This window comes from Callorhinchus milii, unplaced genomic scaffold (assembly GCF_018977255.1).
Source record: "Callorhinchus milii isolate IMCB2004 unplaced genomic scaffold, IMCB_Cmil_1.0 Scaffold684, whole genome shotgun sequence".
NCBI lineage: Eukaryota > Metazoa > Chordata > Chondrichthyes > Chimaeriformes > Callorhinchidae > Callorhinchus > Callorhinchus milii.
This window is the reverse complement of record NW_024705425.1, coordinates 32,729-45,646: the sequence shown is the minus strand read 5'-3', so window position 1 is coordinate 45,646 and position 12,918 is coordinate 32,729. Positions and strand designations below refer to the sequence as shown.

General features: G+C 59.5%; 2 protein-coding genes across 2 annotated transcripts; one reads left to right on the top strand and one right to left on the bottom strand.

Moving 5' to 3' along the window:
• LOC103173312 (red-sensitive opsin-like) lies at nucleotides 1-3,312 on the bottom strand (the record flags this gene model as incomplete). Its single annotated transcript, NM_001292806.1, is given in 5 exon segments — nucleotides 1-128; nucleotides 454-619; nucleotides 1,166-1,334; nucleotides 1,725-2,021; nucleotides 3,207-3,312. Coding segments are annotated over 5 exon segments (866 nt in total), but the record flags the coding sequence as incomplete, so codon positions are not given.
• A 1,540-nt stretch (nucleotides 3,313-4,852) lies between these two features.
• On the top strand, nucleotides 4,853-12,918 carry naa10 (N-alpha-acetyltransferase 10, NatA catalytic subuni). Its single transcript, XM_042346382.1, is given in 9 exon segments — nucleotides 4,853-4,978; nucleotides 9,526-9,624; nucleotides 10,046-10,104; nucleotides 10,662-10,707; nucleotides 11,376-11,491; nucleotides 11,955-11,971; nucleotides 11,974-11,998; nucleotides 12,325-12,409; nucleotides 12,645-12,918. Coding segments are annotated over 9 exon segments (720 nt in total). The 5' UTR covers nucleotides 4,853-4,957; the 3' UTR covers nucleotides 12,897-12,918.

Genomic DNA, 12,918 nt, shown 5'->3' with positions numbered 1-12,918 from the left:
GAGAAGACGGCAAACGAGGTGTACGGTCCCCAACAGAAGCAGAAAGCAATGATCATTACGACCACCATTCGCGACACTTCCTTCTCCGCCTTTTGGGTGGATTCCGACTCCTTCTGCTGCATTGCCACCTGTGGAGAGGACCGAGAAGGGGTCAAAGGCTGCCAAGGATTACGTGTGGGGTGTACCCTGTAGCTCAGGGGGTTCAGACCACCCTCGCCTCGCAAGCCACGGTCCCCAGTAGCTCAGGGGTTAGACCCCTCGCCTCGCAAACCACGAGAAAGAGAGAGAGACAGAGAGAGAGAGAGAGGGAGGGAGAGAGAAAGACAGAGAGAGAGGGGGAGAGCAAGCAAGAGAGAGAGGGAGGGAGAGAGGGGGAGAGACAGAGAGAGAGCGGGAGAGCGAGAGAGAGACAGAGAGCGAGGGAGAGACAGAGAGAGAGAGAGAGGGCCTTACCGCCCTGATAGCGAGCCAGACTTGGAGGTAGCAGACGATGATGATGGTCAGGGGCAGAGCTGCGCAGGTGATGACGAGGGTCACCATGTACGACTTGACACCGGGGTCAGAGCTGCCACTGAACACGTCAGGGCCACAGGACGTCTTCAGCCCATGTGGCCAATACCTGATGTGGGGAGATCAGAGCCAGCAATAACCAATAATTAATCAATAATCAATAACCAACAATTAATGGTCACTGATTAACAATCAATACTCCATCACCGATAACCGATAATTAATCTCTAATAATCAACTGCCAACAATTTTTAATCAAGAATTAATATTCGCTCATTGATAATCAACGGTTAATAATCAATAATTAATCAGTAACGGCGGATCGTTGGCAGCCGATCGCGCTCAGCGACGTCCCCACAAACAGTCGTGGGCTGAAGCGACCAAATTATTAATTAATCGATTGATCGATTGATAGCATCGTCAGAGGCTCACTCTCCCCAATCGCCGGGCGCGATCGGCTGCCGCGTCTGGCCCCACAAAACCCAGTCACTACACTCGGCAGCGTGTCCCGTGAAGCGCTTTGAGACGTCTCGACAACGCGATCGGGCGCCGGGTCACACGAGAGGATTGTTATGATATTATTATATCATGATTATTAATATTATTGTTATTATTAATAATACTATTAATATTATTATTAATAATAATAACTGACCTGCTCCAGCCGAACACGGGCGGCAGACACCAGCCGATGGACCAAACCCAGGAAAAGATTATTCCAAACGCTGCCCATTTTCCGTCAAACTTGACGTTCCCGAAAGGTTTGCAAACGACAACCCACCGTTCCCAGGCAATGATTGTGAGAGACCAGAGAGCCGTGATACCTGTGACACACACACACACACACACAGAGGGAGAGAGAGACTGTAATCGAGAGAGAGGGACTGTAACAGAGAGATAGAGAGACTGTAATAGAGAGAGAGGGACCGAGAGACAGAGAGTGACCGAGAGACAGAGAGAGCGACAGAGAGTGACTGAGAGAGCGACAGAGAGTGACCGAGAGAGCGATGGAGAGAGAGTGACCGAGAGACAGAGAGCGACAGAGAGTGACCGAGAGAGCAACAGAGAGTGACCGAGAGAACGATGGAGAGAGAGTGACCGAGAGACAGAGAGAGCGACCGAGAGTGACCGAGAGACAGAGAGAGCGACGGAGAGAGAGCCACCGAGAGACAGAGAGCGCGACCGAGAGAGCCACGAGTCTCCTGCTCGCTCACCGCAGGCCGAGACGGTGAAGCCCTCGAACACGCACATCGGGTGCCCCAGGATGAAGTAGCCGAAGACCTGGTTGCAGATGCTGATGGTGCTGGCGAACAGGGTCTCCCCGAGGTCCGCGATCGCCAGGTTGACCAGGATCCAGTTCAGGGGGTGGCGGAGCTTCTTGAACTTCCAGGTGGCCACCAGAACCAAGCCGTTGGTGAACACCGAGAGGATGACCACTACGACCATCCACAGGCTGGTCAGGTTGTAGGTCCAGCGGGGGGCGATGTGGTAGTTCGGCCCTTCGAAGGGGTCTGCGGTGGGGGGGGGTGGGGGTGGGGAGGGTGGTGGGCGGGGTGGGGGGGAAGAGGGGTAAACAAATAACAATTAAGACCAAAAACACACAGTCACTACACTTGTTCGTGCGTCTCTCTCTCTCTCTCTCTCCCCGCGAAGGGCTTTGAGGCATCTCGATGAGGTCAAAAGCAGAGATTATTATTATTATTATCATTATTATTATTATTGCTGTTAGTGTTATTTGCGGATATTTGACCCGGCGCCTGATCGCGTCGTCGAGACGTCTCCCGAAGAGCTTCGCGCGGACAAGTGTAGGGACTGTGGGTTTCGGGGGCCAAAGGCGGCAGCCGATTGCGCTCAGTGACGTCCCCACAAATGTGTGTGTGTGTGTGGTGGGGGGGGTGGGGAGTAAGGAAACTTGCCTAAGGTTTCCCCCTGTCCTGTCCCACCTGGGAATCGAACCCGGGTCCTCTGGCTTGCGAGGCGAGGGCTCTAACCCCTGAGCTACAGGGACTGTGGGGTGCGAGGGGAGGGCTCTAACCCCTGAGCTACAGGGGCTGTGGGGTGCGGGGGGGGGGTCTAACCCCTGAGCTACAGGGGCTGTGGGGTGCGAGGGGGGGGGTCTAAGCCCCTGAGCTACAGGGCTGTGGGGTGTGAGGCGAGGGGTCTAACCCCTGAGCTATAGGGGCTGTGGGGTGTGGGGGGGGGGGGGTCTGACCCCTGAGCTCAGGACTTTATATAATTAGATTACTGAGCGCTCGGTCAAATCGTGAGGATTATTATTATTATTATATACGCTGGTTAGACTCCAGCGGTTACCCCCCAACCCACACTCTGGGCTCCCCCCACCCCCCCCCTACACCGAGCCTCGGCTCTCGCCCAATCTGCGCCTAATACTCTCCGGAATTAGGTAAGCAGAGGGCGTCCCTCCAGGGAGAGAGAGGGAGAGTGTCCCATTTACGCCTCCAACAAACATAACTCAATCCGCCCACCACCACTGTTTGTGGGGACGTCGCCGGGCGCGATCGGCTGCCGCGTTTGGGCCCCAAAACACACACACAGTCACTACGCCCGACGGCCTGTGCCCGTGAAGCGCTTCGAGGGGTCCACGACGACGCGATCGGGCGCCGGGTCGAACCCCGGGGATTACTGTTGCTATTGTTGTCGTTAAAGGGCGGCGACGACGACGGTAAAACGATTACCCCTCGTGCTGTTGCTGTTGGTGTAAGTGAATTCGCCGACGGTCGTGCCTTCGTGGTCGTTCCACCGCCTCGCGGCGAACGCAACGGATCCCCTCGGCTCTGCCATGGTCCCTGCGCTCCTCTCTCTCTCTCTCTCTCTCTCTCTCGTTCTCTCGCTCTCCCCCTTTTCTTGTTCACTCTCTGGCGCTCCGTCTATCCCAAGGGCAGCAACTGGAGGACTCCCCTTTTATACAGACCCCAACGCCCGTCTCCGACTCCCGTCAGTCCCTGATTAACGAACCTCCCCCTCGTATCAACCCTCTCCCAAAAGACCTTATCTCTTAATTCGGATGCCATTGCGCTGCCTCAGCCGTGTGTCGGCCGGGCCACTTAACGGCTCCTTTGACGTCACCCGACCCCACTAAGAGTGGGTGATTTTGTGGACGTTTCAGGTAACCAGGTACACCCCGGGTCAACATAATAATCGGGATTTGGAGCGTTAATCTCTCCCGTTAACCCATTCCCCTCCTGCAAGATCCTCACACTGGCCACTGGCCACTGGCCACCCCTCACACACTGAACCCCCTCACCCCATCACCCCAGCCCTCGCCAGACCCCACTGGCCACCCCTCACACACTGAACCCCCTCACCCCATCACCCGCAGCCCTCGCCAGGCCCCACTGGCCACCCCTCACCCCCTAAACCCGTCCCCCCATCACCCCAGCCCTCGCCCGGCCCCACTGCTCCCCCTCACCCCTAAACCCCGTCCCCCCATCACCCGCAGCCCTCGCCAGCCCCCACTGGCTCCCCCTCACCCCCTAAACCCGTCCCCCCCATCACCCAGCCCTCGCCAGCCCCCACTGGCTCCCCCTCACCCCTAAACCCCGTCCCCCATCACCCGCAGCCCTCGCCAGACCCCACTGGCTCCCCCTCACCCCCTAAACCCCATCACCCCATCACCCGCAGCCCTCGCCAGGCCCCACTGGCCACCCCTCACCCCCTAAACCCCGTCCCCCCATCACCCCAGCCCTCGCCAGCCCCCACTGGCTCCCCCTCACCCCCTAAACCCATCACCCCATCACCCGCAGCCCTCGCCAGACCCCACTGGCTCCCCCTCGCACGCGTGGTCACGTGCTCGAGACGTCTCAAAGCGCCTCACGGGCGACGCCGTGAAGTGTAGTGACTGTGCGTTTCGCGGGAGAACAACTGTTACGCAATCACCCCCCTGGTCAATCAATCCCCAGTCCTGATTGGCCCGAGGTGTCCGACAATCCCGCCTTCCGCTCCCCCTCATTGGTCGGAGCGGCTGTCGGTCACTCCCCTCCGTCACGCCCGATTGGCTCCGACCCGACGCCAGTCCCCGCCTTCCACCCGCTCTCCCATTGGCCGCGGCTGCTGCCCATCAGTCAGACGCACCACCCTGAAGCCCCGATGACCCTGATTGGCCCGTCGCCGAGAAAAATCCCGCCCCTCTCACCCACTCTGATTGGTCAAGGCGCCCGTTAGTCACGAGCTCAGTCACGCCCCCCAGCCCGCGCGCTGTTCGGCGGGCGCTCAGCCACTCGGCCCCGCCCGCTGCGCGGCTCTGATTGGTTCGGCGCGGCGCTGACCCGCGGCTTCCGCTCGCTCCGATTGGTCGCGGCCGCCGTCAGTCGCTGGAGCCGAGCCCCGCCCCCCCCTCTCCCGGCCCGCGTGCCGCTGCAACGGTCAGGCGGGAAGAAGGTTCTGGGGCCGTTTGTCTTTCGAACGGTTTCAAACGCCAACCGTCGCCATGAACATCCGCAACGCCCGGGTGAGTGGCTCAGCCCCGGGCCCACACTGTACCCCAGGCCCACACTGTACCCCAGGCCCACACTGTACCCCAGGCCCCGGCCCCACACTGTACCCCAGGCCCCGGCCCCACACTGTGCCCCGGCCCCACACTGTACCCCAGGCCCCGGCCCCACACTGTACCCCGGGCCCACACTGTACCCCGGGCCCACACTGTACCCCGGGCCCCGGCCCCACACTGTACCCCGGCCCCACACTGTACCCCAGGCCCACACTGTACCCAGGCCCACACTGTACCCCGGGCCCACACTGTACCCCGGGCCCACACTGTACCCCGGGCCCGGCCCCACTGTACCCGGCCCCACACTGTACCCCGGCCCCACACTGTACCCCAGGCCCACACTGTACCCCAGGCCCACACTGTACCCCGGGCCCACACTGTACCCCGGGCCCACACTGTACCCCGGGCCCACACTGTACCCCGGGCCCCGGGCCCACACTGTACCCCGGGCCCACACTGTGCCCCGGCCCCACACTGTACCCCGGGCCCCGGGCCCACACTGTACCCCGGGCCCACACTGTACCCCAGGCCCCGGCCCCACACTGTACCCCGGGCCCACACTGTACCCCGGGCCCCGGCCCCACACTGTACCCCGGGCCCCGGCCCCACACTGTACCCCGGGCCCCGGGCCCACACTGTACCCCAGGCCCCGGCCCCACACTGTACCCCGGGCCCACACTGTGCCCCGGGCCCCGGCCCCACACTGTGCCCCGGCCCCACACTGTACCCCGGGCCCCGGGCCCACACTGTACCCCGGGCCCACACTGTACCCAGGCCCAGGCCCCACACTGTACCCCGGGCCCACACTGTACCCCGGGCCCACACTGTGCCCCAGGCCCCGGCCCCACACTGTACCCCGGGCCCCGGGCCCACACTGTACCCCAGGCCCACACTGTACCCCAGGCCCCGGCCCCACACTGTACCCCGGGCCCACACTGTGCCCCGGGCCCCGGCCCCACACTGTGCCCCGGGCCCACACTGTACCCCGGGCCCACACTGTACCCCAGGCCCAGGCCCCACACTGTACCCCGGGCCCACACTGTACCCCGGGCCCACACTGTGCCCCGGGCCCCGGCCCCACACTGTGCCCCGGCCCCACACTGTACCCCGGGCCCACACTGTACCCCAGGCCCAGGCCCCACACTGTACCCCGGGCCCACACTGTACCCCGGGCCCACACTGTGCCCCGGGCCCCGGCCCCACACTGTGCCCCGGCCCCACACTGTACCCCGGGCCCACACTGTGCCCCGGCCCCACACTGTGCCCCAGGCCCCGGCCCCACACTGTGCCCCAGGCCCCGGCCCCACACTGTGCCCCAGGCCCCGGCCCCACACTGTACCCCGGGCTCCGGCCCCACACTGTGCCCCAGGCCCCGGCCCCACACTGTGCCCAGGCCCCGGCCCCACACTGTGCCCCGGGCTCCGGCCCCACACTGTGCCCCAGGCCCCGGCCCCACACTGTGCCCCAGGCCCCGGCCCCACACTGTACCCCGGGCTCCGGCCCCACACTGTACCCCAGGCCCCGGCCTCCCGCTCTACCCCAGGCCCCGGCCTCACACTACACACCGCGGCCCGAAGGCCGCAGGGAAGCCTCGGGCTGGAGTTAGGCCCAAGATTGGCGGAGAAGGGAGGGAGAGAGAGAGAGAGAGAGGAGGAGGGAGGTAAGAAGGGAGTAGAGGGAGAAAGGGTAAGAAAAGGGAGGGAGAGAGAGTGAGCGAGAGAGGATGGGTAAGAAAAGAGAGAGAGTGAGTGAAGGAGGGAAGGGCGGTTAGAAAGGAGGAGAGGGAGAAAGGGAGAGAGAGTGAGTGAGAGAAGAAGGGTAGGAAAAGAGAGAGAGGGAGGGAAGGAGGGAAGGGGCGGTAAGAAAGGAGGAGAGGGAGAAAGGGTAAGAAAAGAGAGAGTGAGAGAGAAAGAGTAAAGAGAGAGAGGAGGAGGGGAAAGGAGGAGTGAGAAAGGATCAGACAAGGGAGAGAGAGAGAGCGAGGAAAGAGGGTGGGAGAGAAAGGAGGAGAGATAGAGCGGGAGGAGAGAGTGAAGAGCGAAAAGCATGGTGAAGAGAGAGAGAGGGGGAAGGTGAGGAGAGAGATAAGAAATCGGGGGAGGAGGAGACGGAGAAGGTGAGAAAGAGGATGAAGGGAGACGAAGGGGGAAGAAAGAGTCAGAGAGTGAGTGGGGAGAGAGAGAAAGGATGAAGGGAGAGGTGGAGAGAGAGAAAAAGAGAGGGCGAGGAGAGAGGGAACGATAAAGAAAGAAGAGAGAGCGGGCAATCTGACATATCACTCGGGTCTATTTGAGTCTTAACCGTGAAGCACTGTGGGAGATGATCGCGGGGTTTGACTGTAAAGTGTAGTGACTGTGTGTTTTGCGGGCAGGCTCCGTTTTGCTCACAGCGATGTCCCCACAAACAGCCATCTCACCCGAAGGACGGCGCTCTCTCTCTCTCTCTCTCTCCCTCTCTGTCTCCCCCCCCGGCCTTGCGCTGGAGCATTGGCCTGGACTATGAGCTCAAAACCCCCAACGTGTGTGTGTGTGAACCCCACAACCTCCTGACTCTGGGGAGCGAGGAGAGAGCAGGGGATTAGGGCGGACAATGTTTTGCAGAAGGAAACACCGACATAATAGTAATAACCCTGGCATTTGACCCGGCGCCTTGTCGCCTCTTCGAGACGTCTCAAAGCGCTTCACAGGATACACTGTAAAGTGGAGTGACTGTGTGTTTCGTGGGCGGAACGCAGCAGCCGATTGCACCCAGCGTCGGCCCAGAAACAGTCGTGGGTTGAGCGACCAAATTATTATGATTTTGGACGGATTATTATCTCCAGAAAGCGATCCGCCAATCAACTAACAAACGCGTTCCTACTTACTGCTGGTAAACAGAGGCCTGTGGGGGGGGGGGGGGGGCGTGTAAGGAAACTTGCCTAAGGTTTCCCCCTGTCCTGTCCCGCCCGGGAATCAAACCCGGGTCCTCTGGCTTGTGAGGCGAGGGGTCTAACCCCTGAGTTACAGGGGCTGTGGGGTGCGAGGGGAGGGGTCTAACCCCTGAGCTACATACAGGGGCTGTGGGGTGCGAGGCGAGGGGTCTAACCCCTGAGCTACAGGGGCTGTGGGGTGCGAGGCGAGGGGTCTAACCCCTGAGCTACAGGGGCTGTGGGGTGCGAGGCGAGGGGTCTAACCCCTGAGCTACAGGGGCTGTGGGGTGCGAGGGAGGGGTCTAACCAATACTCCTAAGCCTCCTAAGCCTGATTGAGAGGCTGAGCGGTGGGGGAGAGGCCTGGGGTTCAGTCTGCGGAGTTATTGGCTCCGGCCCCTTCCCATTTCAGGGCTATTTTGGGCAGTTTCTGGGTGTTGGCTCCCCTCTGGCTAATCCCAGTGAAGAGGATAGGAGATCACCGGTTTCCTGAGGATCATCGCTGGTTGCTAAACGGCTTTAGTGCCTGACGGAAAGATTAGAGAATCAGATTAGAGGGAATGAGGGAGAGAGAGAGAGAGAGAGAGAGAGAGCGGATTGTGTGCTATTTCCTCTCCTTACCCAGCGCCCGTGCTTTAGCCTGTCAACTCACTCACTCACTCACCCTCTCGCTCGCTCACCTTCTGGGTCAGGAGGTTTGGGGTTCAACTCAACCCCTTCCCGTGCCCCCCCCCCCCCCCCCAAAATCTCGAGGGGCTTTTGAGCTCACTATCCCCACTTGTAGAGTCCCGTAGAGTCGTGGTGTTTACCAGCAGCAAACAGGAACCCGCTTGTTAGATTGCTCTCTGGGGCGTAATAATCTCTCCCAAATAAAAAGCTGGTGGTCACTCAATCCACGACTGTTTGGGGGACGTCGCTGTGTGCAATTGGCTGCCGTGTTTCGCCCACAGAATGCACAGTCACTACACTTCAGTGAGCGAGTGGTAAATGTATGGCTGCATAGGGAGATGGTGGAAGCGGAAAGTGTCGATCCTTTCAAGAACAAATGAGATACTAATCCTGGGGTTTGACCCGGCGGCTCATCGCGTCTTTGAGACGTCTCAGACGCATCATAGGACGCACTGTAAAGTGTAGTGACTGTGTGTTTTGTGGGCGCAAAGCGACAGCCAACTGGGCCCAGCGATGTCCCCACAAACAGTTGTGAGTTGAGTGACCAAATTATTATTGTTTTGAAGGGATTATTACCCCCGAAAGTGATCCCCCAATCGCCTGACAAGCGATTCCTACTGACTGCCGGGACACAGGCGCGTGGGGGGGTGTGTGTGTCTGTCTGTGTGTAGTAAGGAAACTTGCCTAAGGTTTCTCCCTGTCCTGTCTCCCACCCGGGAATCGAACCCGGGTCCTCTGGTTTGCGAGGCGAGGGGTCTAACCCCTGAGCTACAGGGCTCCACTGGGGGGGGGGGGGGGGGGAGATACAGTGTATAGTTTGGGACAGGACATGTTGAGCGAGTGCCAGGATGGCGGAAAGCGAACTGGGTGGACCTTGGTCGTCTCTCTCTGAGCAAACTCTCACGTTTTTATGTTTCTCCTCCCGTCCGCAGCCAGAAGACCTGATGAACATGCAGCACTGTAACCTGCTGTGTCTGCCTGAAAACTACCAGATGAAATACTACTTCTATCATGGCCTGTCCTGGCCACAGGTAGTAATAATAATAATAATAATCCTCGCATTTGACCCGGCGCCAGATCACATCCTTGAACCTCTCAAAGCGCTTCGCGGGACTCACTAAAGTGCAGTGACTGCGTGTTTTGTGGGCGAAAAGCGGCAGCCGGTTGCGCCCAGCGACGTCCCCGCAAACAGTCGTGGGTTGAGTGACCCAATTTTTTGGGGTGGGGTTGGGATTGTTACCCCCGGAAAGCGATCCGCCAATCGACTCACGAGAGGGTTCCCACTGACTGGGAAACACAGGCGTGTGTGTCACTGTGTGTGTGTGTGGTGTAAGGAAACCTGTCCTGTCCTGCCCGGGAATCGAATGGAACCCGCTTGCGAGGCGAGGCCTCTGAACCCCTGAGCCACCGGACGCCATTCTCTCCACTTAACCCCTTGCCTTCTGCTTTCAGCTTTCCTATATCGCCGAGGATGAGAATGGGAAGATTGTGGGCTACGTGCTGGCCAAAATGTAAGCCTTCCGACACCTCCCTCGTGTGATTTCCCCGCCCTCCCCCACCCTGTCCAAGTCTCTTAAGCCAGTGAGCACATGAGGGAGGGAGGGAGGGGGTAATGTCATCTCTCTCGCTTCTTTCTCGCTCTCTTTCTCTCTCTGTGTATGTGGCGGAGCTCAGCACTGGGATAATGGAGCCTGAGAACGTCTCTCTCTCTCTCTCTCCCTCTCTCTTTCTCGCGCTTGCTCTCACATGAGGGAGGGAGAGAGTAATGTCATCTCTGTCTGTCTGTTTTCTCTCTCTCTCTCTCTGTAGGTGGGGTGGGCTCGGGACTGGGGTGATGAAGCCTGAGAATCTCGCTCTCTCTCCTTCTGTTTCTCCCTCTGAGTCTGTTTTTCTCTCGCTGATTCTCCCTCTCTCTCTCCTTGTCTCTAACTCTCTCTGTCTCCCCTCTCTGTCTGTCTGTCTCTCTCTCTCTGTGTCTGTCTCTCCCTCTGTCTGGCTCTGGGCAGGTGATAGAGGGCTCTGGTGTGTTGCTGGGTTGAGGTTTGAGTGGTTCTGTGTCTGTCCGCAGGGAGGAGGATCCCGACGACGTGCCTCATGGACACATCACCTCACTGGTAGGGAGCTAGCACGGTCCAGTGTGTGGGAGCGGACTGGGAGTAAGGGACTGTGTGTGTGTGTCTCGCTCTCCCTCTTGTCTTCTCCCTCTGTGTATGTGTGTCTCTCACTGTGTGTGTGTGTGTGTGTGTATGTGTGTCCTCTCACTGTGTGTGTCTCTCACTGTGTGTGTGTCTCATGGTGTGTGTCTCTCTGTGTGTGTGTGTGTGTGTACTTCTGTGTGTGTCTCTCTCCTCTGTGTATGTGTGTGTGTGTCTCCTCTCACCTTGTGTGCGTCTCTTTCCTCTCACTCTGTGTGTGTGTGTGTGTCTCTCTCCTCTGTGTGTGTGTGTGTCTCTCTCCTCACTCTGTATGTGTGTGTGTGTGTCTCCTCTCACCGTGTGTATGTCTCTCTCTCTCTCACTCTGTGAGTCTCTCTCTCTCCCTCTTCTCACTGTATGTGTCTCCTCTCACTCTGTGTGTGTGTGTCTCTCCTTTCTCCGAACCTCCCTTTCTCCCTCGTCACCTTCGACCCTTGCATTTAAACTCGCGGCCCTGCATTCAGTGCTGCAACACTCGCTGCGCCCTTGGCCTGCTGCAGCCCAGCGTCTTAACGGTGAGCGGGGGGTGGTGTCCGATGTGATGTCGCGGGCCGCGGTAACGCTGTGATTCCTGCCGGGCGCTGCAGGCTGTGAAGAGATCCCACAGGCGGCTCGGCCTGGCTCAGAAACTGATGGACCAAGCTTCCAGGGCGATGATCGAGAACTTCAATGCCCGTTACGTCTCCTTACACGTCAGGAAGAGGTACACGCGTGTGGTGTGCGTGTGTGTGTGTGTGCGTGTGCATGGAGGTAACTGCTGGAGTCTAACTGGCTAAGCCCCCACAGCTCGGCCATCGAGAGAGGGAGAGAGAGAGCTGTCTTTGGGGCGTCTCAACGGCGTGATAAGGCGCCGGGTCAAATGCACACGCCGGTCGTGCCTTCTGCCTCTCTGCCCCCACCCTCTGGAACGACATCTCGCAGTCCCTCCGCCTCGCTCCCTCCCTCCCTCGCCTCCATCAAGTCCCTTCTCTTGACCCTCTTCGACCAACCGCATCTTCGGTCGCCCTCCATCCCCTCCTGATCCCAACCCCCAGCTCGGGGCCAAACCCCTGACTGTCCAGCCCAGCGCCTTGGGACATCTTTCCACCGTGAAGGGCTACACAAGTGTGATTTGTTGTTGTGTTAATCTCTGACCCACTGACTCTCTCTTCTCTTTTCCCCCACAGTAACCGAGCAGCTCTACATCTTACTCCAACACCCTGAACTTTCAGTAAGTCTCTCTCTCTCTCTCTCTCTCTCTCTCGTGCTCTCTTTCTCGCTCGCTCTCTCTCTCTCTCTCGCCCACCAGGTCCGACGACTAACACTGCCACACACCTCACTGTGATGAGACTGATCTGTGGGTGGGGTGGGCATTGCTGTTTATGTATATGGGGATGGTGGTGCATCTCTCACACATGCACTCCCTTTCACACCCGCTCTCTCTCTTGTCACCTACACTCTCGCTCTCTCTCCCTCTCTTCCTCGTGCTCTTTCTCACTCTCTTACTCGCTCCCTCCCCCTATTCTCTCTGAAACACGCACTCTCTCTCTCTGACAGGATCAGTGAGGTGGAGCCCAAATACTACGCAGACGGGGAGGATGCCTACGCCATGAAACGAGACCTCACGCAGATGGCAGACGAGGTTTGGCTTTGTTTCTGCTACCGTGGGGAGGGGGAGCGTTGGGGGGGGGGGAAGAGAAGGGTAGTGTGTGAGGGGGAATGTGGGTGAGATTGTGTATGGGGGGGTAAATGTGTGTGTGTGTGAATTGTGAGGGAATGCATTGCGTTGGGAGCGGGGGGAATGAGATGCAGGGGGAAAATGTGGGGTTCTCATGGCTTCCTCCCTGCCCCTCTCATGGCTTCCCCCTTTCCTCCAGTTCAGGAAACAATCAGACACGAAGGAGAGGCTGAGACAGAGCACGGCGGGCTTTCTGGACTACCGGCCCGACCACAGGCCTAGCCCCATCCTCAACTGCTGCCGGGACGAGAGGTGTGGGGGTGGGGGGGGCGGGCGACGACACGAGGGGGCCGAGGACAGTGGGGACAGTAAGGATGTCAGCGAGATCAGTGAGGCGACTGAGAGCACAGACGTAAAGGACAGCTCAGAGGCTTCCGACTCCGCATCCTGAGCCCCTCTTCTCCCCCCCCCCC